Below are 21,665 nucleotides of genomic sequence, written 5' to 3'. Positions count from 1 at the left end.
AAAACATATAAAGTAGACTACGCTAAATCAGTGAGAGGCGGCTAAGAAACTAAATGAGTCTACAGAACCCCCTGCAGACAGACCTGGGACTGAAAGCACGGCAGCGCGGCCATCCGACAAGGAGACGCCCCTCACTCCACCGGCAAACCTCTCCCTAAAGCACCCACCTCATTACGAGAAGAACAAGAAGCCAGAACAGGGAATCGAGTAAGAACACGTCCTAACAGGACGCCACAGACAAGAAGGTTCACAGCAAGAAATCCTATCTCATCCGAAAGCCTTGTAGCATCTGGCCTGCCCTCGAGCAGAGGACACCACGGGGAGGGGCCTGGGGCCGCCCAAACGCAGAAGGGACACAACTGTGCTTCTCGCCCCAGTCCATCCTTCGTGAAAACTTGGGCGTGGAAATGGATGCAGAGACTCATAGTGACGCGCCCGGCCATTTCCTGCAAGGCTGGCACCCCTTCCCCACCCCGAGCGCTCAGGTGGGGGAGGGGATAGGACCCGGGAGAGCCAGCGGACACGGACGTCCCTCCCGAGGCCGCCTCGTGAGGTGGGCAGAGCCCTGCAGGGAGGGCCTGCACCTGTTCCCTGCTCCCTCACCAGGGGGTTCCTCTGCCACAGGACGTCCTCTCAGGCCCCCAGGCCCACCTGAGCACACGGCCCGAGCGACACTGCTCCCTGGCCTGTATCAGGGCGACCTGCTGTCCCACTCGGGCCACGGCTCACGTGTCTCTCAAGTGGGCACCTGAAACGTGGATGCTCTCAGCAGAGATGTGCTGACTAAGATGCACGCCACACGGCAAACAGAAGGAGAAGCCGTGAAAGCGACCCTCTGTGTCCCTGTGTCACTTACACATTAGAATCACCATACTGAGGCGTACTAGGTTGAAGATACGACGCGAACACAAGTCCTCACGAGGCTCCTAGGAAACCTCAAGCCAGCGTGCAGCTCGCATCCCACCTCCTGAGCCTGCACTCCAGCATCAGGCAAAGTGCCCCACCACCTGCTCCTGGATGGCCGTGCTCACCCTCGTCCCAGGAGAAAGGCCGCCGGGGGGCCGGGGGCGGCCGCTCGGGCAGGTGCATCCCCGAGGCCTCGTCGAAGCCGACGCTGTCTGCCTGGCGCCGGGCCTGCCTGAGCACCACGCCGCCCTGGTCGCGCAGCCGCACGGCGGCCCGGTAGAACACCGTATCCTTGGCATTGTACTTCATGCAGTTGTCCACGATGAGGTCAAAGTCCTCTTCCAGCTCCCTGAGTGTCCGGTACCCCTGTGCTTCTAGCCGCTTCCGCATTGTGGCAAAGTCCATGGGGCGTTTGATGTGATCCAGATAATCCGGGACCTGATTTCAGGGAACAAAGCAACTGTTTACAGACACAACCAGAGTCACACACTCCACATAACCAGGACACCCGTCATGTACATACACACACACACAGGCGCACTCCAGGCTCACGCAGTACCGCGGGGCAGCCCAGGTCCTCTGGCCAGACATGCACGCATTGGGAGGGGTCGTTCCACATCCCCTGGGTCACTGCAGACCCGAGGGAGGCCGCACAGGAGGCAAGGACACCCACCTCCTTCAGGCTCACTGGCTGGGCGAATATGCGGGCCGGGTCCTTCTCCTGCAGCTGGTCCAGCACCGAGCGCAGCAGCACACTGAGCGGGGTCAGCCGCAGCTCCAAGGCCATCTGCTCCACCTTCACCTGGGGGCCAGTGCACCAGGGCTCAGCGCCCGAGGGCACACTCCCTCTGAGGAGCCACCTCCCACCTCGAGGACGCAGGACCGTCCAGGGGCCAATGGAGGTCCACATTAAAGGCACAAGCGGTACGCCCCTCCTGCTCACACCTCCTGGGACCCGCTGGACACCACAAAGACCCCACCCCAGCCAGTCTCCTTCACGGCAGAGATCAGTGTCAGCCCCTAAAGCCACCAGCACCCCTCACCAGAGAGGACCACTCAGAGGACGCGGGGGCAAGGACTGCGGGGCCCAGCACAAGCTGCCCCTTCCCCGGGACGCCCCGCCCCTTCCCCGGGACGCCCCGCCCCTTCCCCGGGACGCCCCGCCCCTTCCCCGGGACGCCCCGCCCCCGCAGCCTCACCTGCTCCCGCTTGAGCTTCTCGCGCTTGCGCAGAAGCTCGATGAGCAGGCGCGCGCGCTCCAAGTCATGCCGCAGCCGCTGCCAGTACTTGAGCTTCTCTTTGGCGGCTTGAATCTCCTCGTCGTTCTCTCTCTGAGAAGAAGAATGGAGTCAACCTTGTCCCCGACACAGACACGCACGGGGAGGGCTCCGCGGCTCAGCCCCTCGCCTCCTCCCCGGGGAGCCTCCTCCGGGGACAAGCTCGCCCGTCGCTGGTTCACCTCCAGGCCAGCGCTGCGGCGAGGGGTGGGGCCGGGCAGGGAGAGCGCGAGGCCAGGGCGCCCAGTGCTTCCGCCTGCACCCCACCGCCAGTGCCCGCATCCCCGGCCTCGCTCCCCTCCCTCCCCGAGCTCTGCCCAGGGCCTGGGGTCCTCAGAGCTTCCTGGAGGGGCTCAGGGCTGCCTGCCCCCAGCTCCCGGGGCCCACCCTCCCACCGCCGCACGTGCTGGCCGCTCAGCGCACCTGAAGGCTGTCCCACCACAGCTCCTCCCACAACCCCCATTAAGGCTCCAGGCGGGAGTCTGGGGCCCTCCTGGTCAAGGCCACCCGGAAGCCGAGTCCGACCTCACGCATGAGGCTCCCCTTCCCTGCCGCCGCCGCCACCGCCACCGCCACCGCCACCGTGGGGCTGCGGCGGCGCAGGCACCGCTTTCCAGAACGCTCCGCACAAGCCTCAGGCCCTCTTCTCTCCTCATCCTCTTCTGCCCCTTGGAGCCCACCCCATCCGGAGCGAGCTGTAACAGCGCAGCCATGTGGCTGCGTTCGCGGCCCCCAACCCCTATCCCAGTGCAAACCCTGAACCCTGGCAGCAGGGAGCACTCTGCTCTCAGAGGATCGACCCCAAGGCTGATGCTGCGTTCCAGGACCTCAGGGTCTGAAGGCAAAAAACCCGTGGCCAGAGTTGCAAGGCCCCTCTCGCTTTACTGGGGAAGGCAGCAGAGGGGCCCACCCAGGAGGCCGGGCGCAGGGACGGAGCCGGGCCTGAGCCTCCCCTCCACCGGCATCCTCCAGCTCTACCGGATTCCAATCACCGGCTTGTTTTTACGTTATTTGAAATTCTCAGGCATCAAACAGGAGTTAACAGTAACATCAGCTGTATCAACAAAGCCAGTAAATACATTAAACAGTGGGCTCAGAAAACCAAATTCCCCGAGAGCATCTGAAATCATCTTGTTCGTCAGTTTGAAACAGACACTGAAAATACCAGCTCCAAGGACGTTTAGCCTGGTGGCCCACATGAGACAGAGGAAAGCAGTTAAGTCCCCAGAAACCCCTGATGCCCACCTGCTGTGCCCACCACTGGCTGCAAGACCACAGGCCCTGCCTCCAACACAGTGCCCCCGCCAAGCAGGAAGCTGCAGGGAGGACATGACCGAGCCCCACACCTCTTGTGTACAGAAGGGCCTGCCTTTCTGACTCCACATGAGCAGTCTTTAATTTATGCTGCTGCTGCTGCTGCTAAGTCACTTCAGTCGTGTCCAACTCTGTGCGACCCCATAGACGTCTGGCAGCCCACCAGGCTCCCCCGTCCTTGGGATTCTCCAGGCAAGAACACCGGAGTGGGTTGCCATTTCCTTCTCCAGTGCATGAAAGTGAAAAGTGAAAGTGAAGTCGCTCAGTCGTGTCCGACTCTCAGCGACCCCGTGGACTGCAGCCTACCAGGCTCCTCCATCCATGGGATTTTCCAGGCAAGAGTACTGGAGTTGGGTGCCATCGCCTTCTCCGCTTTAATTGCTATGTGAAACCAATCCTGGAAGATTGCATACACTGGGGGAATACTGCAGTCATTTCTGGTTTCAAACAGCTATCAAGAGAGCTCTGAGAAGACTGCAACCCAGCCGTCGTTCACCCGCCGAAGGAGGGGAGCACACCCAGTGCCTACAAGTGAGACGGACAGAACCCCCCCACCCCACAAGGTCAACACCAACTGGGTCAGACCAGCACCCCGGCTGCGGACAGAGCAGGCCAGCTCTGCAGCGTGAGGACCCCGCAGATCAGGCCGACTCCCAGGACACGAGCAAGGGTGGGAGTCGCTGCGGGACAGCCATCTCGCCCTGCTGAACCACCAGGAGCAGTGGTGTGGACAGCAAGAGGCCCTGCCCCAGCTCAGCAGGACAACCAGCTGTCCGAAAGCCCCCGGAAAGCGAACGGGGACGCCCTCCCACTACAGGACGCATCAGGGGGACCTGGCGGACGTGAGCACTCGAGGGCCGGTGGGACAGGAGCCGCGCCCCCATGCCCAGCACGTGCCCGCAGGCCCCCAGCCTGCTCTGCAGGACGGAACCACCACGGGAACCTACAGAGGCCAGGGCTCCATGGGCCCAGGAGAGACCACCGAGGGGCCAGACCACCGAGGAGGCAGGGGCCAGGAGCGCCCAGCAACCGCAGCGCCTCATCCCGTCCAGCCCAGCTCACCCCATGTGTCCGTCCGTCCCTGACTGGAAGGCCTGCCGTGAGAGAGAAGGGCCGCACCGAGCCTCTCCCAGGGCCCGGCTCAGGGCAGACGCCCACACACACACACACTAGTGAGTCAGGTCACACTCTGATACCCGACAGTTTAAAGTTTCAAAAACCATCAAAATCACACCAAGCCTTCGACAGTCCATGTGGAACATGAACGGGTTGCCCGCAAAAGCCAACCTTCACTAGGATGGGGTGGGAAGCCAGAGGCAGCGCAGCCCTCCCACCGAGCCCGTGATGGGGAGCTCCCGGCCATTCCAGGCTGGCGGGGGGCAGGCGGACCCCCACCCGTGGCCCTGCCCACACAGGCTGCACTGCTTAGCTCACCGCCACCGAGGCAGGACTGGCCCCTGGTCAAGCCCAGCTGCACCTCCAGTCTCAATCTCTGTGGTTCCTTCCAATTCCTTCAGCCAAGAGGACCGGCCCTTCTGTTTCCTGTGCATGGACTCTCCTGTCATTACGAACTCCCCATGCGTGGCAGGACGTGAGAAGAACACAACTGCTCTCAAGCCCACGTGCTGACCCTGGGAACGTGTGCTCCCCTGAGGTGCGGGCAGGCCCCTCACGCACCCCAACCTCGCCCAGGTCCCGCTCGCTCCCTACTCGACTCCCCACGCCAGCCCAGCCCCAGACCAGACTCCCAGCTCTGCACTCTCTGCACCTCCCACTGCTCCGCCGTCACCGAGCTGAGGACAAAGGCCCCCGTCCGGCCTCCCTGCTCCCATCTCGAGATGCCCTCTGCCTAACTCACCAGCCCCAAGGCCCAGCACCCTCTCTGAGCACCCAAAGGCCCTGTGGGCTCTGCCCTGCCCTCCTTCCTGGAGCTCCTGAGGCAGCACCAAGCCAGCCAGCCACCCTCAGTCCCCACGGTTGCAGCCCTGCAGCCCCAAGGACGCTCCCCCAGCCCACAGCCAGCCCTCACAGCCCACAGGCCCAGGTCCTGACACAGCCCTGACGGAGACAGAACCCCGTGTCCAGTGGGGAGGGGGGGCACACGGCCTCCCCAAGAAAGGCCCAGGAGGGGCAGAAGGCTCAGGACGGGCATCCCCGCCCCAGGGCGGGCAGCAGGACTGGACTCAGCCGTCAGCAGTCCTGACGCTGCACAGAGCGGGCAGGAGGCGGGAGCCGAGCACCTGGCCCTGTCGGCCCCTCTGTACGCGTCCAGGGCAGCTCCGGCCTGGTGCGTGGGGCTCAGCCTCCCCAGCGGGCGGGGAGGGGGCTGGTGAGCCTGCACATCTGTGCCCGTCTCGGGGGAGGGGACTCAGGCGGCACTGCAGGCACCAGGACCGCCGGGCGGGGGGCCTGACCTGCCTGTCACACCCCGGGAGCGGCAGGTCCAGGGAGCGGCCCTGCAGCCATGTGCTACCTCCCTCCCTGGAGGCAGAGGAAGGCTAGGGGCACAGCCCACCCCGCAGCCGCCCAGAAACGTCACACTCCTCTGGATTTCAAAAAGCATTAGAAAGATAGCAGAATCCAAGCTTCTCTTTTTAAACGAGCATTCATGTGTGTGCGATGCTGAATGACCTGCCGTCGGCACCGCAGGCCTGAGGAGGTGAAGAGGCAGAGCTCCGTCCAGGCCGGGCGGCACACAGCCGGGGACTCGCACAAGAACCATGGGAAGAAGGCACACAGAGCGGGGAAGCGGCGGCTCTCAGGACCACGCGACGGAACAGGCGGCCGCCACCACCCGCCGTGGGACCCGCGACGGCAGCCTCCAGCCAGGCAGCCCTGCCCCGACTGGAACTCGGCGGGGGGCTCCCCACACCAGGGAAGCCCCTGCCAGCCCAGAGGCACCGCGACCCCTGCACCCCCTCGGGCATCGTGACTCACGGAGCCTTCTGGAAAACGTGCTGGGCGGCCCTGCTGCGCGCAGGCAGTGGGAAGAGCAGAGTCCGCTCGGCCCTGAGGCCCGCCCTCAGCTCCAGCAGCGGCCAAGCCCCATTTATCGTAGCTCACGAAGCCGGTGTCTCCCTTCCTAAACCCGCCTTTCAGAAAAGGACTCTGAACGTCAGCCGGCCTGTGACCCTGCGTCAGCTACTGAGGGGAAGGCGCGCGCCCCGCCCCGGCCGCCCCTCCTGCGCACGGGTCCCTGCCCCGAGGCCCCGGCACGCCCACCCCTGCTCAGCTGGCAGAGGCTCCCCCGCGCGCCCCCAGCGGGCAGGGCCAGGAAAGGCCAGCACACCGCGGGGCCGAGGGGCACCTCGGACGGAGGCTCCGCCTGCCGCCCCGGCCGAATGCCGCCTCCAGGCCCCCGCGGGCCACGTACCTGCTGCGAGCTTCTGTGGGACTGCAGGCTGGACTGGAGTCTGCGCAGCAGCGGGGCTCCGTTCCTGGACAGCCTCTTGAGGAGCCAGTAGCTGTGGGCGCGCTCAACAAACTGCTTCTTCCGCTGAATGGCCACCTGATTTGCAATCCTATTTAATCTAGAACACGGAAAAACTCAGGGTTTAGCTAAGAAGCAGGACGTGGACACGTTATCACGGAAACTAGAAACAACAGCGTTACAGTTAACAAACCGTGTGCGTCCCCCTGCCTACCCCCACCCCCTCACCACCACCACCTGCCTCCTGGCTCCACCTGTCTGCAGGCTGCAACCCGCCACTGCCACTCAGCTCACGCGTCCAGGGACCCCGGGTGCCACCTGCTCTGAGCCCTCAGCTTACGCGTCCAAGGACCCCGGGTGTCCCTCCCTCCGAGCCCTCAGTTCACACGTCCAGGGACCCCGGGTGTCCCCCCCTCCGAGCTCTCAGCTCACGCGTCCAGGGACCCCGGGTGTCCCCCTCTCCGAGCCCTCAGCTTACGCGTCCAAGGACCCCAGCGCCTCCAAGCCCTCAGCTCATGCGTCCAAGGACCCCAGGTGTCCCTCCCTCCGAGCCCTCAGCTCACGCGTCCAGGGACCCCGGGTGTCCCCCACCCCGAGCCGCGCATGCTCACGCACCAACCTCCCCCAGGTGGGAGCGGCCCTGCAGGATGGCTCCTCTCAGGGGGCCCTGGTCCCCGCAAGACAAAAAGCAATGGGACGGCTGGAGGCAGAAGCTGCTGGGGGTGGGGTCAGCTCCTTGTCATAAAAATGAGCACAAGCGTCTCCAGGCCTCGTGGCAAGACCATCGTTTCAGACACTGTAAAACTTGAAGGATTTTAAGAACACTCAAGGGCACACCAAGGGCTTCACACCCTCCAGGCTGGGTTCTGGCCCCTGCCTCTGCCCCTCCTGGGAACCACCTCCCGAAGACAACAGATGCAGGCTGAGGACCAAACTCCAATGGGACCAGGAGGCTTCCTTCCGGTACACGGGACATCAACATTTCAGGGTGGAGATAAAGGAATTTTAAAAGACATCTCCTGAGGCGTGTGATTCCTGATTCACATGTACCTGTGCCGACGCCCTCGGCTCTGCTGCGTCCAGACCCACAACCCCCTCCTCATTAAGGCAGCGGCTGCAGCTCGAGCCTCGGGGCCGAAGGCCACGTGCCGCTCAGGATGGCCCTGCCCGGGGCCTCTTCTGGTGGCCGAGGAACCCAGCGAGGGGCAGCTCCACCCAGGCACAGCGGCCCGGGTAGACAGCGAGCCCCAGCCCAGCGCGTCCACAGGCCCGCCCGGTTACACAGTGCCGGCTCCCACGGCAGCCAGAGCATCCCCACAGCCCCTCCACGGCTCCAGCAGAAGGCGCTGGGGACCCCGGGCCCCCCCTCTGCAGAGGGGCTGTGTCCGTCCTGGGCACCTAGCAGGCGCCCTTCTGCTGAGGCCTGTCCTCGCCCCGCGATGCCACCTGACTCAGGACCAGCAAAGGCAGGCAGCGCCACACACGGAGCGCACGCAGAGGGTGCTCTCATGCTCGGCTCCCCCAGCGGTGAAGGGTGGCACCAGTAAGAGGCGGACTCGGCGTGCGCCACCGACTGAGGCTGCCAGGGAGGAGCACGAGGCACAAGAGCGCGGGAAAACCTCAGCGAAACCAGAACAGCGTCAGCTGAAAAGACTAGCAAAGAAGCAAACGGGAGCAGAAAGCAACGAACAGCGAGCCTTGTGCCTTTAAAACAGCACTGTTCACAACAGCCAAGACACAGAGACAACCTCAATGCCGGTCGACAGGAATGGCAGAGAAGATGGGGTGTGTGAGAGACAGCCACAAAAAAAGAAGGAAATAATGACACAGTAGCAACAGGGATGGGGTGTGTGTGTGAGAGAGAGAGAGGGAGAGGGAGGGGGAATATCACTCAGCCATTAAAATAAGGAAATAATGACACAGTGGAGAATCCCAGGGACGGCGGGGCCTGGTGGGCTGCCGTCTATGGGGTCGCACAGAGTCGGACACGACTGAAGCGACTTAGCAGCAGCAGCAGCAACACAGATGGACCTGGAGACGGTCACGCTGAGTGAACTAAATCAAAGATAAACACTGTATTGCTTATACGTGCAATCTAAATGAGACAGATCAACTTATGTACAAAACAGAGAGAGACTCACAGGCTTGGCTTAGAGACCAGACTTACAGTGACCAAAGGGGACAGGGTTGGGGAGAGATGAGTCAGGAGTTTGGGATTAATATATACACAGGACTGTATGTAAAATAGATAAATAACAAGCGGCTACTATGCAGCATAGAGAATTACATTCAATGTCCCATAATGAACCATAATGGAAAAGAATGTGAAAAAAAAAACAGCCGTGTAATGTGTCACTCTGCAGCACACCAGAAATTTCCCACTGTCCAGTCACTGACTCTCTGCGACCCCATGGACTTGCTGCAGCAAGCCAGGATTCCCCGTCCTTCACTGTCTCCCGGCGTTTGCTCAAACTCACGTCCATTGAGTCAGTGATGCCATCCAACCATCTCGTCCTCTGTCACCCTAACCCTCCCCTCAATCTTTCCGAGCATCAGGGTCTTTTCCAATGAGTCAGCTCTTCGCATCAGGTGGCCAAAGTATTGGAGCTTCAGCACGAGTCCATCCAATGAAGTAGAAACTAACACTTTCTAAATCAATCAACCATACTTCAATTAAAAAAAAAAAAGTATCATGAAAACTAAGATGCCAAACAAACCTGTAGAAAAATGTAACTGGCGAAATCTGAATTATGAAAAAAAATAAGAAAACTGAAATACATTCCTTTAACAATTACTCTAGAAACTGAATGAACCGTTTAAAAGTTTTCTTACCACCCTCAAAAGAAATAAAAGGAACCCATTTTTCACAGGAGGTTCACTATCAGACAAGAAAATCGGGCCAACCCAGCCGTGCACTGACTGCGGGAAGGCGAGGACACGCGTCCAGTCCTCCGGGTGAGTGTCCCGACCAGGCGGGACGGTGGGGTCAGGCCAGACGCCACGCGCACAGACACACGCCAGGGCCTGGGGTCCACGGCCACGTGCAGGAGGCCAGTGGTCTAGAGATCGAAGTCCCAGAAGCAGCACTCACACAGCGGAGACCAGACTGCGACCCCCGACAAAAGACAAGAAAAGGGGCCCTCGCGCCCTGCGACTCGCTCCTGGCTCCCTGGGAGGTGCCCCTCGAGAGCAGCCCCCCAGGACCCCTGCCAGGGCTGGCTCACCACACAAGTGGGCACACCAACCATGAAGGAAGACGGTCACGGGACACGTTCAAGTGACAGGAAGGCCAGAAGTGGAGGCAGCCCACGATGATGCCAGTGAGAAGGACAAACAGGGACACGCAGGTCACCCCCAAACCAACCCGAAATCCCAAGAGCCTGACGGACGACCGGGGCACACAGGAGGCAGGCGGGCACAGCGCGCAGGCTGGCCGCACAGACGCCCCCGGGCCGGGTGGGTGTGAGTCTCTGGGGGAGGAGGTGTTCCGTGGACGCCGGCACGTGAGCATGAGGGACGGCGAGGCTGCAGTGCCTCGCCTCGGAGCCATCCTGACCTGGGAGGCCAGCAGTCCAGGCCCCAGAGGCCCCATCAGTGCCAAGGCCGCGGGGCAGGGGGCAGGGGCGGAGGGATAGCTGCAAAGCTTTCAGAAGAAAACCTCGAGGCCCTCAGGAAATGGATGGTTAAGTAAGATGTGACATATACAAGCCATAAAACAGATCAAAAATACACATTAAAAGCAGGTGGTGATCCCTGTGGCGGGGCTGCCCGCTCTCGCCTGTCAAACCCACTCGGGCTAGCAAAAAAAAGACAGGAAAACCCGAAGGAGGGAAAGTCCGCCCAAACCGTCCCCTCACACACAATGTCCAGACAACCTAAGGGAACCTGCAATGCGCAACACCAACGTAAAACCCTGGATCTACACCAACACCCAGACATGCCGAGTTGAGAGAACACTATTTCTAAGACTAAGATTTCCATGGACATTTTTATGGAGAAAACCGTGAACTTTCAACAAACACTGGAGAGGTCGTAGTGAGCAAAAGGTGGGCCATGCCCGGGTCAGGCTGAAGGCAGGCATGGAGCCAGGTTTCCAGGAGGAGACACACATCTCGGGGATGGGGGGCCCACAGAGTGGTCTCCAGGTCAGGGGTGCAGGGACAGGCCAGTGACGGCCCTGCCCGCCAGCGGGAAGGACAGGTGTGTGGGCTGAGGACCACAGGGTCAGACGCCGCGTCCTCAGACCAGACAGACACAGCTATCCAGACACACCCACTCCAGGGCCGCAGGCACGGCCCAGGCACGGCGAGGCTCTGAAGCGTGCCGTTAGCTGTGCTGCCGGGGGACGTCCAGGACTGGGGTGTGCTCCAAGTGACCCAAAAAGGAGCGGGCGAGGGGGCCAGCCCAGTGCTCCCGAAGCTGGGGTATGGGGGTGGCGCTTCCGGCCTCACAAACGTCCAGCCTTGACTAGGGCTTTTAAAGACGTAAAGAGCAGGGACACCGAGGGGAGACGTGCACTGAGCACCAGCAGACTGCCTGCCACCCACAGGCCAAACCGGGGAGAGACCCAGGACCCCGGGGCACGGAGACCGCCCTGCTGACAAGGCCCAGGCCTGCGCCAGGGGCCTGCGGTCAGAGGGCTGCACTCAAGGCCTGCCCATGCCCGCAGCAGGAGAGCAGCCCACCCCGGCAGGAAGAACGGAAAGGCAGGCCTGAGAGGGACCCAGCCCCATCCACTCCAAGCGGCTGCTGCGAGCGCGGCCGGGCTGGTGGGCCTGGAGGCGCCTCAGGAACAAGCGTCAGTCACCGTTTTTTGCTACATTTGATAAATCCCTGTCAGTGCCTCTTTTATTTTTTAACTTTCTATATTAAAGTCATGGAAAACAGCATTAAAAGCCATCCCCTGGGACTTTCCGGCAGTCCGTTGGCTGAGACTCCACACGCGGGGACCGAGGTCAAGGACCCCTCAGGCCGCAATCACGAGCCCAAATGCCGCAATTGCAGAGCCCGTGCAGCCAGATTCATTACTTGGTTTTTTAAACACACCATCCCTCCTCACACACACAGACGCGGGAGCAGGGCCCAGGCCGCCCCGCCGGCATCTCAGGGAGCAGGGCCACCTTCCCTTCCCAGCCAGCTGCAACTCCACAACAGGCCCTGCACTTTCAGAACAGCTCAGACGGAGATCAGGGGACGCGAGAGAAGCCCCCACCAGACCCAAAAAGCCCAGAGTCAGCCTCTGGAGGGCCGCAGCTCTGGGCCTTGCTGGTTCCTGGGGCGCCCCCTGCCCGACGGCACAGATCACGGCCAGGAGCCCCAGAAGCCTGTGCGCGCCTCCCGGCGGGACCCCCCACCCCCCAGCCAGGCAGCTGCCTGCCCCGGGCGCCGCCCCTCACAGCCCGAGCAGGCGCGTGACCGCCAGCTGGTCAGAGCCCCCTTTCCTGAGAAACCCCACCAGCGCTGACACCCCCAGATGCCCACCTCAGCACCCAGGCCCGCTGGGCAGACCCTCCGAAAACCGCACCTCCCTCCATGGCGCTGAGAGGAGAAGAGAACCCCATGGGGTGGGCACGCCCTTCAGCCCTCACAGGGAGGCACAGGCAGTCTAAGGGCGACTCTGATCCGGGGAGGCAAAGCGGGACTCCCGGCCGCAGGCCAGAAGGCGCCCGGGGAGGCCAGCCCCCGCCTGGGCGGTGCCCAGGGGCACATGGTCTGCCCCCGGGACAGCACACGGGTGAGCCGTCAGCGAGAGGGCCCTCTGGCTAAGGGGGTGAGGGGAGACGTCTCTCCCCCTACTTCTGCAAGCTTTTATAAATCTGAAGTTATCTCAGAGAAAAACTCGAAACTAATACAGGACGAGGCGCGGCGGGATGCCGAGGCCGCTCTCCACATGCGCCGGGCCCACCCCACGGGCCACTCCAGGCAGCGACCCCAAGCGCAGCACGGAGGAAAACGCCCCCGTGTGCCTGGCCCCCCCCCCCCCCCCCCCCCGCAAAGCAGACACGGAGGCCGTGAGCAGGGACTGCCAGACCCCAGTCCTCGGCAGACGCCCTAGGGGCCGGGCCCCCTCTGCGCCTCCAGGATGCCCGGCCCACCAGAGGTCCGCACGCCCGAGGGACACGGGACGCGCCCCGCTGCACCCCGCTCGGCGCTTGCTTCAGCCTCAGACACACGGGAGCCCGCGGGAGGCGCTCAGAGACGCCCAAGATGCGCCACAGCCGCCGTGAGGCGCCAGGCGCCCCACACTGGGCTTCACTGACTCACAGTGCCCAGGGGCTGGCCCGTGCCCAGACCCCACCCCACCCCCGAAGGCCCTCGGGGGCAAAGCCTGGAGCTGGCCGCCAGCCCCCACACCCCACCCCAAATTCAAGTACAGGGAAACCAGCGAAGCCACGGGAGGGTCAGCACGGACACGTGGCCCCACGTGGCGCGGTCCCCCAGCCGTGCACTCGCCCAGTGGGGCAGGGGCGACGCGCAGCCGGCTCCCGCACCATGGCCACGGTTCAACCTGCACTCCTGACCTGGGCTCCGTCAACAGCCCCTCCCCAAGGACCCACTGGGGGGCTGCCTGCGACACCCACACGCGTGGGGCACCCAGAGCTGTGCTCCCACCTGCGGGGGCCACGAGGCTCCCCCATTTCCCCAGGCCACAGCCCATCAGAACTTCAGGAATCATAGTAAAACTAGCTGCCAGAAAAGAAGGCAGGCAAGACTAAAGCCCAGACTCCTCGCTGCTACATTCAACAAGCATTAAGCGCGTGAGCCCAGCGACCCGAGCCCCCACCGTCCAGCCGGCCGCCCTGGGGTTTCAGCCTCGTCTTCGCAGGGATGAGACCCGAGCCCCCTCCCTGGCAAGGGCCCTGTCAGGGCTCGGGAGGCAGCGTCCACGGTGAGCACCAGTGCGTGAACCGCCCGGGCGGCCACATGGGCCAGCCGTGGCCCCTCCCCACGCCCAGAGCAGCACCCACAGCACCCACAGCGCAGACGGCCTGCAGCTCCGCGGGAGCTTCACTCAGCCAATGACCCCCGAGACCCAGAAGCTCCAATTCCACACACCCCTTCTCAGAGCCTGTGCCCTGCCGCGACTGCCTCTACCGCCCTTTGCCCTCGCACACAAGGCAGAGAAAGCGAACGAGGAAACAGAGGCTCCAAGGAGAACAGCGGCCACCCAAGGACAAGGGCCGCTTCACCAGGAGAAGGGCGGCGCCAGCTCAGGCGGGAGAGAGGAGGGCGAGCGACCGCTCTCTCTCCTTCCGACCTGACCTTGCGGGTCTTCCCCAACTTCAAACGTGTCGCTTCTCCATCGGGGAGAAAGTCACCCTAACTGAAGAGCAGGAGAGGGAGGGGACAGGCGGGCAGACGGGCACAGCTCCCGCACTCGCTGCAGGCTGGGCCCTCACGGCAACAGGACCGGGAGGCCACGAGGGCCACCCAGGGCAGCGCTCGGCGTTCCCGAAAGAGCCAATGCCATGCCTGGTTGTGCACGGAGCAGCCGCAGGGCTGAGCCCGCACAGCCAGCGAGCCTGACCGCGGGCCTGGGGCCCTCGGACAGGAGGGAGCACATGCTCAGGGCACCCACACCTCTGTTCTGGGGTCTGTTACTAGACACAAAAAAACCAACCTTTGTAGTGTAAACATGCTGCAAGATGAGAAAAGCTAAACCATCTGCCTCTTGTTGAGAACAGATGATGGTCTCAAAATTAGTGTGTCTGAACTATCTTTTTCATTTGCAAACAACTCTTTAAACCACGCAAACTACGGAAGCACCACAGTCCCTGCCACCACCCCAGCCTCCGCACAGCTGACCCTCCCCTCAGCCGAGTGAGCGGCCCCTCCTCTTCTGAGACCTCAGAGCCCCTCGTGCAGCCGGCGCCTGAGCCAGCTCTGAACGCCGTCCTGGCGGCAGCTCCGTCCTGCGGCTGTGGAGAGCGCGGGGTCACACCCCCACTGACCGCCTCTGGGGCCTGCATCCTAAGGCCGCACCGCGGACCACAGCTTCAGGAAGAGAGCAGTGGTCGTGAGCTTGGGCCTCCCAGCCGCCCCAACACCCTACACGCTGGTCTGACGTCAGGGTCTCTGGACACGCGGGGCAACAGCGACGGTGAGGCCCACGGCCACACACACCCGCCCAGGTGCATCGCTGACCTCCACCCTGAGCCGGGGGGGCAGCGCAAGGGCCTGTCGCTCCTCCGCTCGGGCCCCATCAGGCGGCACCTCCGACCCCAGGAGCCCGCGCTTCCCAGCCGCGTGCCTGCCCCTCGGGCGGACGGACAGACGGGCAGTGGGCACCACGTGGGACTGGACAGAGGGCAGCACCTTGGCTCCTGGCTTCTCAATTTATAAAGTCACAACTTTTATTTACTTTGATTTTAGTAAACCTGAAAACTTTGGGGTCTTAAACAAAACTTGTTGATACAAATCCTATACTTTCCAACCCTCGGGTAGAAACGCAAGTGAAGTCAAAGAGAATTCACTCAGTCCTGTCTTTCTGCAACCCCATGGATTCCTGAATACCAGGCTCCTCCGTCCACGGGATTTTCCAGGCAAGGGTACTGAAGTGGGTTGCCTTTTCCTTCTCCAAATGCAAGTGAAACTCTCTTAAAAGTCAGACCGACTTATTTGCAAAGAGACACTCGGTTTTACCAGAAGTCTTCTCCAGATAAGAGGAATGAGAAGTGCTTTCTATTCACTGTCTGAATTTACTGTTATCTCCGTACTTTTCTCCTCTTGGACGCTTGTAACAAACACCCAGGAAGTGCCTGCTCCTCCAGCCCAAGGCAGGACTTCCGAGGCGGCGCCCACACCGGCCGCCCTGCCGCAGCCCCGAGCCGCTCTCCCTGCCTTTCTGCCGCTGAGGGGAGGCCCCGGGCCCCAGGCCCCAACACCAGAGCCCGTGTTTAAGTCTTTCCCTAACCACACGGCGCTCACAAGTCTGCCAAGAAATTCCCCAAGCCACTTACCTGGTGTTCCCGGCAAGAGCATTTTTAAATCCAATGAAATAAAAACAGGAAGTCAGTAGCAAGAGTGACAAGCAGAAGGCGGAGAGTTTAGAGATGGGGGTGGCCGGCGGGATCCTGACCCACCACCGGGACCACTCTAGAAAGAGAACCCCACGCTGACCAGGCAACGATCATCTGAGAGAAACGGTTGGGAAACCAGACAGCCCGTGCCCCGACAGGAAGGAAGCCAGAATCTCCCGCCAGGGTCCCTGTCAGCCCCACTCTCATCTCCACCGTGTCTGCCTCACCCGGCCACACTGCCTAAGTTCAGCAAATTAAACATCCCACAAGGGGACTCCCTGGTGATCCAGTGGGTGGAAGTCCGCCTCCCAACGCAAGGAACAAGGGATCCGTTGCTGGTTGGGGACCTGGACCCCCACATGCTGCAGGGCAACGGAGCCCGCACGCTCGGGGCCACACGCCACAGAGGATCCCGTGCGCCGCAGTTAAGACCCGATACAGCCAGATAAATAAATGCATGTGTTTTTTCAGTCCCAAGATCCCCAAACGCTGCCGCGAGCACGGTGAGGAAGGCAGAGAGGGCAGCGAATCCTGGGCACCCGAGGCGGGGCTGCGGCTGGGTGAGCTCGGCCCCAGGCTTCGAGGAGACCAGATGCACACACACCCCGGCCTCAGACCCGAGTCTCTGACAACAGCCACGCTCCCGCCAAGTGCAGCGGGAACAAGGTCCCCGTCAGAGGAGCCGTCAGGGCCGGGCAGACGGCAGGTGGTGGGCCTGCACAGACCCTGCGCCCCCTCACAGCGCTCACCTCTGCGGGGGGATGTAGGGCGCGCACACGGGCGGCAGGGCCGTGCAGGGCTCCCGGGCCGTCTTCTTGGCCTTCTTGGCTTTCTTCCTGACCTTGGACGTGGACCTGACCGCTTTGACCGAACTCTCCTTCCGACAGACGCCGTTTTTCATCTCCACGTCCCCGTAAATGTTCAGAGGCCTGCGGGTGCAGCCGGGGGGCGTGTGGACGTCACAGTAAGCGGTCTTCCTGACGGAGAAGGTGGCGGCGCCGCCGGCCAGCTCCCGCACGGGCTCCATCTTCATGTAGAGGCCGGCGCGCTGGGCGCACGTCACGTGGAAGGCGGTGTAGCAGTTGGCTTTGTGGCACTGGATGCAGGCGCCCACGCCCTTCTGCTTGCAGAGGTAGCAGGTCAGCTTCCAGCGCGCGGGGGGGATGTTCCGCACGCCGTCGATGGGCTCGATGAACACGGTGTTGGCGAAGCCCACCTCGGGGATCCACAGGGCGCACACCACGTGGCCCCAGCGGTCGTCGTCCGTCTTCTTGAAGGCGCCGCCCTTGTTGGGGCAGAGCACGCAGTCGGCCGGCCGGGCCCGGGACTGCAGGCAGTGGCGGCAGAGCCACTGGCCCTCGGGGATGTAGGGCACGCCGTAGCACTCCTGGTGCACGGCCAGGTTGCACATGTCGCAGAAGAGGATGGCGTTGCTGTTCTGGCACTCGCCGTCCATGCACACGCAGCACACCGCGTCCTCATCGATCAGGCACTGCTGCTCCCCCTGCTTCTGCTTCTCGCAGTGTGAGGCCTTCTCGAAGCGGTCCATGAGGAACTCGAACACGCTCTGCGACACGGCTGACACGCAGTCGCCCCTGCGCTTCTCGTTGACAATCTCCAGCCAGGCGTAGTCCTCCTCGTCCATGTCGTACTCCACCTCGTTGTCCAGCTCCTCGGCTGACTTCTCCACGAACTTGTAGTACACGGGGGGCCGCCGTGGTGCTGACGGGGGGCTGTACTCCACCACCCGCACCTTGGGCTCGGGGAGGGTGCTGGCGGAGGCGGGCGCGCCGTGGGTGCTGGGCGGGGCGTCGCCTTTCTTCTTGACCCGGTTGTTCTTGTGCCGCTTAGTTCTCAAGCACACGGGCGGCCGCTCGCTGTTCTCCTTGTTGCTGTTGCACTCACTCATCTCCTGGGCCGTGAGGTCATCTTCCAGGATGATCTCCAGGGGGTCGAAGATGCTGATCCTGTGCAGGCGCCCCTCGATCTCGATCTCCACCATCCTCTGGGCTTGCGCGTAGGTCAGGGTCTCTCGCGTGGGGGAGTGCTTGGTGCTGCCGGGGGAGGAAGTGTGCCTCGCTGCAGCGCGATGACCTCGGCCTTTCCTCCTCATTTGGCACTGACTCCCTGAAACAGACAAGACAACACGTGAGCGCCACGCAGAAGACAGGAGAGGCGAAAACCACCAAGCACACGTGGGTAGAACTAACCAACTGGCACTAAATCCAAGCAGACGTCCCAGCTAACCCGCCCAAGGCTTCCAAAATCACACATCTGGGACTCATGAAGGTATGACAACAACCGCCTACAGCCACTGCCCCCCGCCAAGGCCTCCCAGGACCAGAGGAGAAGGCAGGCAGTCAGGAGGGCCCCCAGAGGCACACACGGGGACGAGCCCTTCCAGAATGCTGACGCCCACTGCTCACTGGTCACCCTGGATCCACACCCCTTGCGAGCTGGGGTCGCAGTCCCAAGCCCAAGACAGTACGTGCACAGAGCTGCACTCCTGCAGGCTCTGGCCACTGTCTGACCCCCGCTACTACCCAGGAGAGAGCCCTCAGCCCATCGCTGTCTCCATGAACACACCCTCCACAACCGTGTTGAGGCACAGGCCATCGGCCGCGCCGGGACCCAAGAGGGCAGCCTCATACTGGCCTGGGGAGGCTTCACCCCAGGACACCCCACCCAGCCTCTGCAGGGCCTCAGACGTGGCCACCGCATGCCAGCCACCTGCCTGCCCCTTGGGGGCCTTCTCGGCTGCTGGCTTGACCACAGTGCTGGGCCATCATCCCGTCACAGCGAGGGCAACCCGGAGACCCCCTCGCCACCCAGAGTGCTCCTCCCCTCTACCGGGGGCAGCACAGGCTCAGGCGACTTAAGCCTTGGCCATGGAGACTTTCAAGCACTTGCTCTTGTCAGACATCCGCCATCGGCCACCAGCAAGTTCTACTTCCAGTCTCCCTCTCCTGACGATCCCTGACTCTGGCCCACCACCCGCCAAGCAGGGTGACACCTTAGGAACTGATGACAATGCCCTCTCCCCACTCCAAACCACCACACGCCAGACAGGAAGCAGAGTGATGCTGATGAGACTGGCTGACACACATGCCAGGTGGAGCCCAAGGCCCCCGCTGGACAAGGCCCCCCGCTGGACAAGGCCCCGCTGGACAAGGCCCCCGCTGGACAAGGCCCCGCTGGACAAGGCCCCCCGCTGGACAAGGCCCCCTGCTGGACAAGGCCCCCTGCTGGACAAGGCCCCCGCTGGACAAGGCCCTGGGGAGTCGGCCAGGAAAAGCCCCCATCGGCGGCCTGCACTGTCACACCTGAGAGGAAATCGCAGCAGACCCGAAATGCATTCCTTGAGACAGGTCCTTCTGACTGTGGTTTTCCTTCTCTTTTGTCAAACAGAAATGTTTATGTGAAATCTGACAAGAATGCCCTACAAAGGGGAGCCTGAGAGCCACCACGGGCAAACCAACCCTAACCCATCTGCATCTTCACGTCCCAGGGGCCCACAGCCCTGGATTCCTGGGGTGCAGTCAGCCAAGCTGCGCCCCAGCTGCCCTGGCCCTGCCAGCGCTTCTGCGGGAGGGGCAAGTCCCCCTGTTGTCAGCGCCACAGCCTGCGGAGGGCCCCCAGTGCAGCCTCAGGGGTCCTCTGGGGTGGGGCAGAAGCCACAGCTGGTTACTCAGCAGACGAAAGGCAAACGTGTAATTTTCTCCTCCAGAACACAGTACCAAGAGCGCTAACCATAACCGGCTCTTCAAAACCCACATGCTCCTGAAGTGACTGAGGCTTTGTATGTGGCCACTTGCTATAAGAAGGACAACAGTTACTGGTCACGGCAGCTCTGGAATTTGAAAGCTCGATGGTGACAGGGACAAAAGGCGCTGGTCACTCTGCAGACCACCTCACCAGCCCACCATTCCCCTACACCCCAGGCTCCAAACCTCCAACCTCCGTCCACCTGGAGCTCCCCTGCAGGACAAAGGTTCCCACGTGGAGACTATCGGCAGCCCCTCCAGACCCTTCTGATAAATGCCCCTTGAAAAACCGTGTGGCCACAAGAGAGGAACGCGGCACCCAGGGCCGCTTCACCTTCCAACACCGCCTTTCCCGCCTGGCCCTAGGAAAGCCACGAACACCCTCGCGCAGGGGCGGCACGCAGCGCCGCCCCCGCGACCCTTCTCCGGCAGTGGGCGGCTCCTCCAGCGGGGCCCGCCTGCAGCGCGTGCCCCGTAAATTACAACCAGGTCACTTCTTCCTGGGGGCCCGGAGGCCGCCCGCAGCGGGCGCGGGAGGGGGCGGCCGCCCGGGTCCGCGCGGCCCTGGAACAGGAAGTTTCCCGTCCGGGCTCTACAAGCCCAGCGCGTCCGTTACATAACGCGACCCTCGGGCAAACGCTCGGCCGGGGAAGCCGAGCCCCCGGGCCCGCCCCCACCTCGCCGGGCGGCCGGGCAGGAGGCGCGGCGGGCAGGGTGGCCCCGGCGCCTCCACAGCCCGGCCTCCCTCCCCGTCCAGCCTCCCGCCCGCCGGCCTCGCCTCCCGAGCTCCCAAGCCGCCGGGGCTCCCTCCCCGGCCCAGCCTCCCACCCAGGCCTCGCAGCCTCCCGACCGGACCTCCGGGCCTCCCCGTCGGCCTCCCTCCCTGCCGGCCGCTCAGCCTCTCAACCCGGCCCGCCCTCACTCCCTGGCCTTGCAGCCTTCCGACCGGACCCCAGGCCTCCCCGCCTCGCCAGACGGACCTCCCCGCCGGCCCCCCGGCCTCTCAACCCGGCCGGCCTCCCTCGCCGTCCAGCCTCCCGCCCGCCGGCCTCGCCTCCCTCCCTGTCGAGCTCCCAAGCCGCCCGGCCTCCCTCCCCGGCCCCCCGGCCTCCCTCCCGGGCCTCCCTCCAGGGCCTCCGGGCCGCCCTCGCTCCCCGCCTCGCCAGGCCGGCCTCCCGCCCGCCGGCCCCGGCCTCCCCGCCGCCGCCCCCACACCGCGGCCTCCCCCGGCCCCGCCGCCCGCGGACAATGCGTCGCCGCGGCGGCCCCAAACATGGCGGCGGCCCCAGCACCGAGAGGCCGGCGGCGGCCCGCGGGCGAGGCGGCGACCCCGGCCCCGGCCCCGGCCTCGGCCCGCCCGGCGCACTCACCTTCGGGGCCGCGGCCGCGGGAGCCGGGCGGCGGGCGCGGGGGCCGGCGCGGCCGAGGCGGCGCTAATGGCGCCCGCGGCTCCTCCGCCAACGGCCGCGCAGGCCCGGCCCGCCGCCGCTCTGGGCGCGGGCTCCTGGCGGCGGCGGCCCGGCCCGGCTCGGCGCGGCGGCCGCGGGCTCGCGGGCGGCGGCTCGCGCGGGCGGCGGGGCCGAGCGGAGGCCCGGCGCGGGAGCCCGGCCGGCGGGCGGCGGGCGGCGGCGGCAGCGGCGGGGCGGCGGGGCGCTGGCGCGGGGCTGCTCGGACGCCAGGGCCGGCTTGCTCGCCCGCTCGCTCCCCAGCGAAGCAAACAATGCGGCGAGCGCTCCGCCCGGCGCGCTGCGTGCGAGACGCGCCCCGCCCGCCGCCGCCATGACGCGCGGCCGCCGCCGGGGGAGGGGGCGGAGGGCAGGGCCGCGCGCCGACGCTCGGGCGGGGGCATCCGAGGGGCGCGGGCTTCAGGAGAGGGGGCGTCGGGAGGGCGACGGGGATCGGAAACCGGCTGTGAGGGGCATCTGAGGGGCGCCGGGTTCAGGAGAGGGGGCGC

The 21,665-nt window shown here is 64.0% G+C and overlaps 1 protein-coding gene across 5 annotated transcripts in view; it reads right to left on the bottom strand.

Annotated features, from left to right (window-relative positions):
- Positions 1-21,190, bottom strand: part of BRD1 (bromodomain containing 1) — a 35,594-nt gene extending 14,404 nt beyond the window's left edge. Inside the window, exons 1-6 of one of the 5 annotated variants that reach the window (XM_025282664.3) lie at positions 21,082-21,190; positions 16,697-18,074; positions 6,871-7,027; positions 2,106-2,237; positions 1,580-1,708; positions 1,032-1,344 (exon numbers count right to left, since the gene is read on the bottom strand). In XM_025282664.3, coding sequence (XP_025138449.1) covers positions 1,032-1,344; positions 1,580-1,708; positions 2,106-2,237; positions 6,871-7,027; positions 16,697-18,060 — 2,095 coding nt within the window. In that variant the 5' untranslated portion in view covers positions 18,061-18,074; positions 21,082-21,190. Of the gene's footprint in view, positions 1-1,031; positions 1,345-1,579; positions 1,709-2,105; positions 2,238-6,870; positions 7,028-16,696; positions 19,116-21,081 lie in introns of those variants that run through there. The other 4 variants (XM_025282668.3, XM_025282666.3, XM_044940744.2 and 1 more) reach the window with 4 other exon arrangements.
- Positions 21,191-21,665: the final 475 nt, after the last annotated feature.

The sequence above is a fragment of the Bubalus bubalis genome, chromosome 4 (assembly GCF_019923935.1).
Source record: "Bubalus bubalis isolate 160015118507 breed Murrah chromosome 4, NDDB_SH_1, whole genome shotgun sequence".
NCBI lineage: Eukaryota > Metazoa > Chordata > Mammalia > Artiodactyla > Bovidae > Bubalus > Bubalus bubalis.
This window is presented reverse-complemented; position numbering and strand designations above follow the sequence as displayed.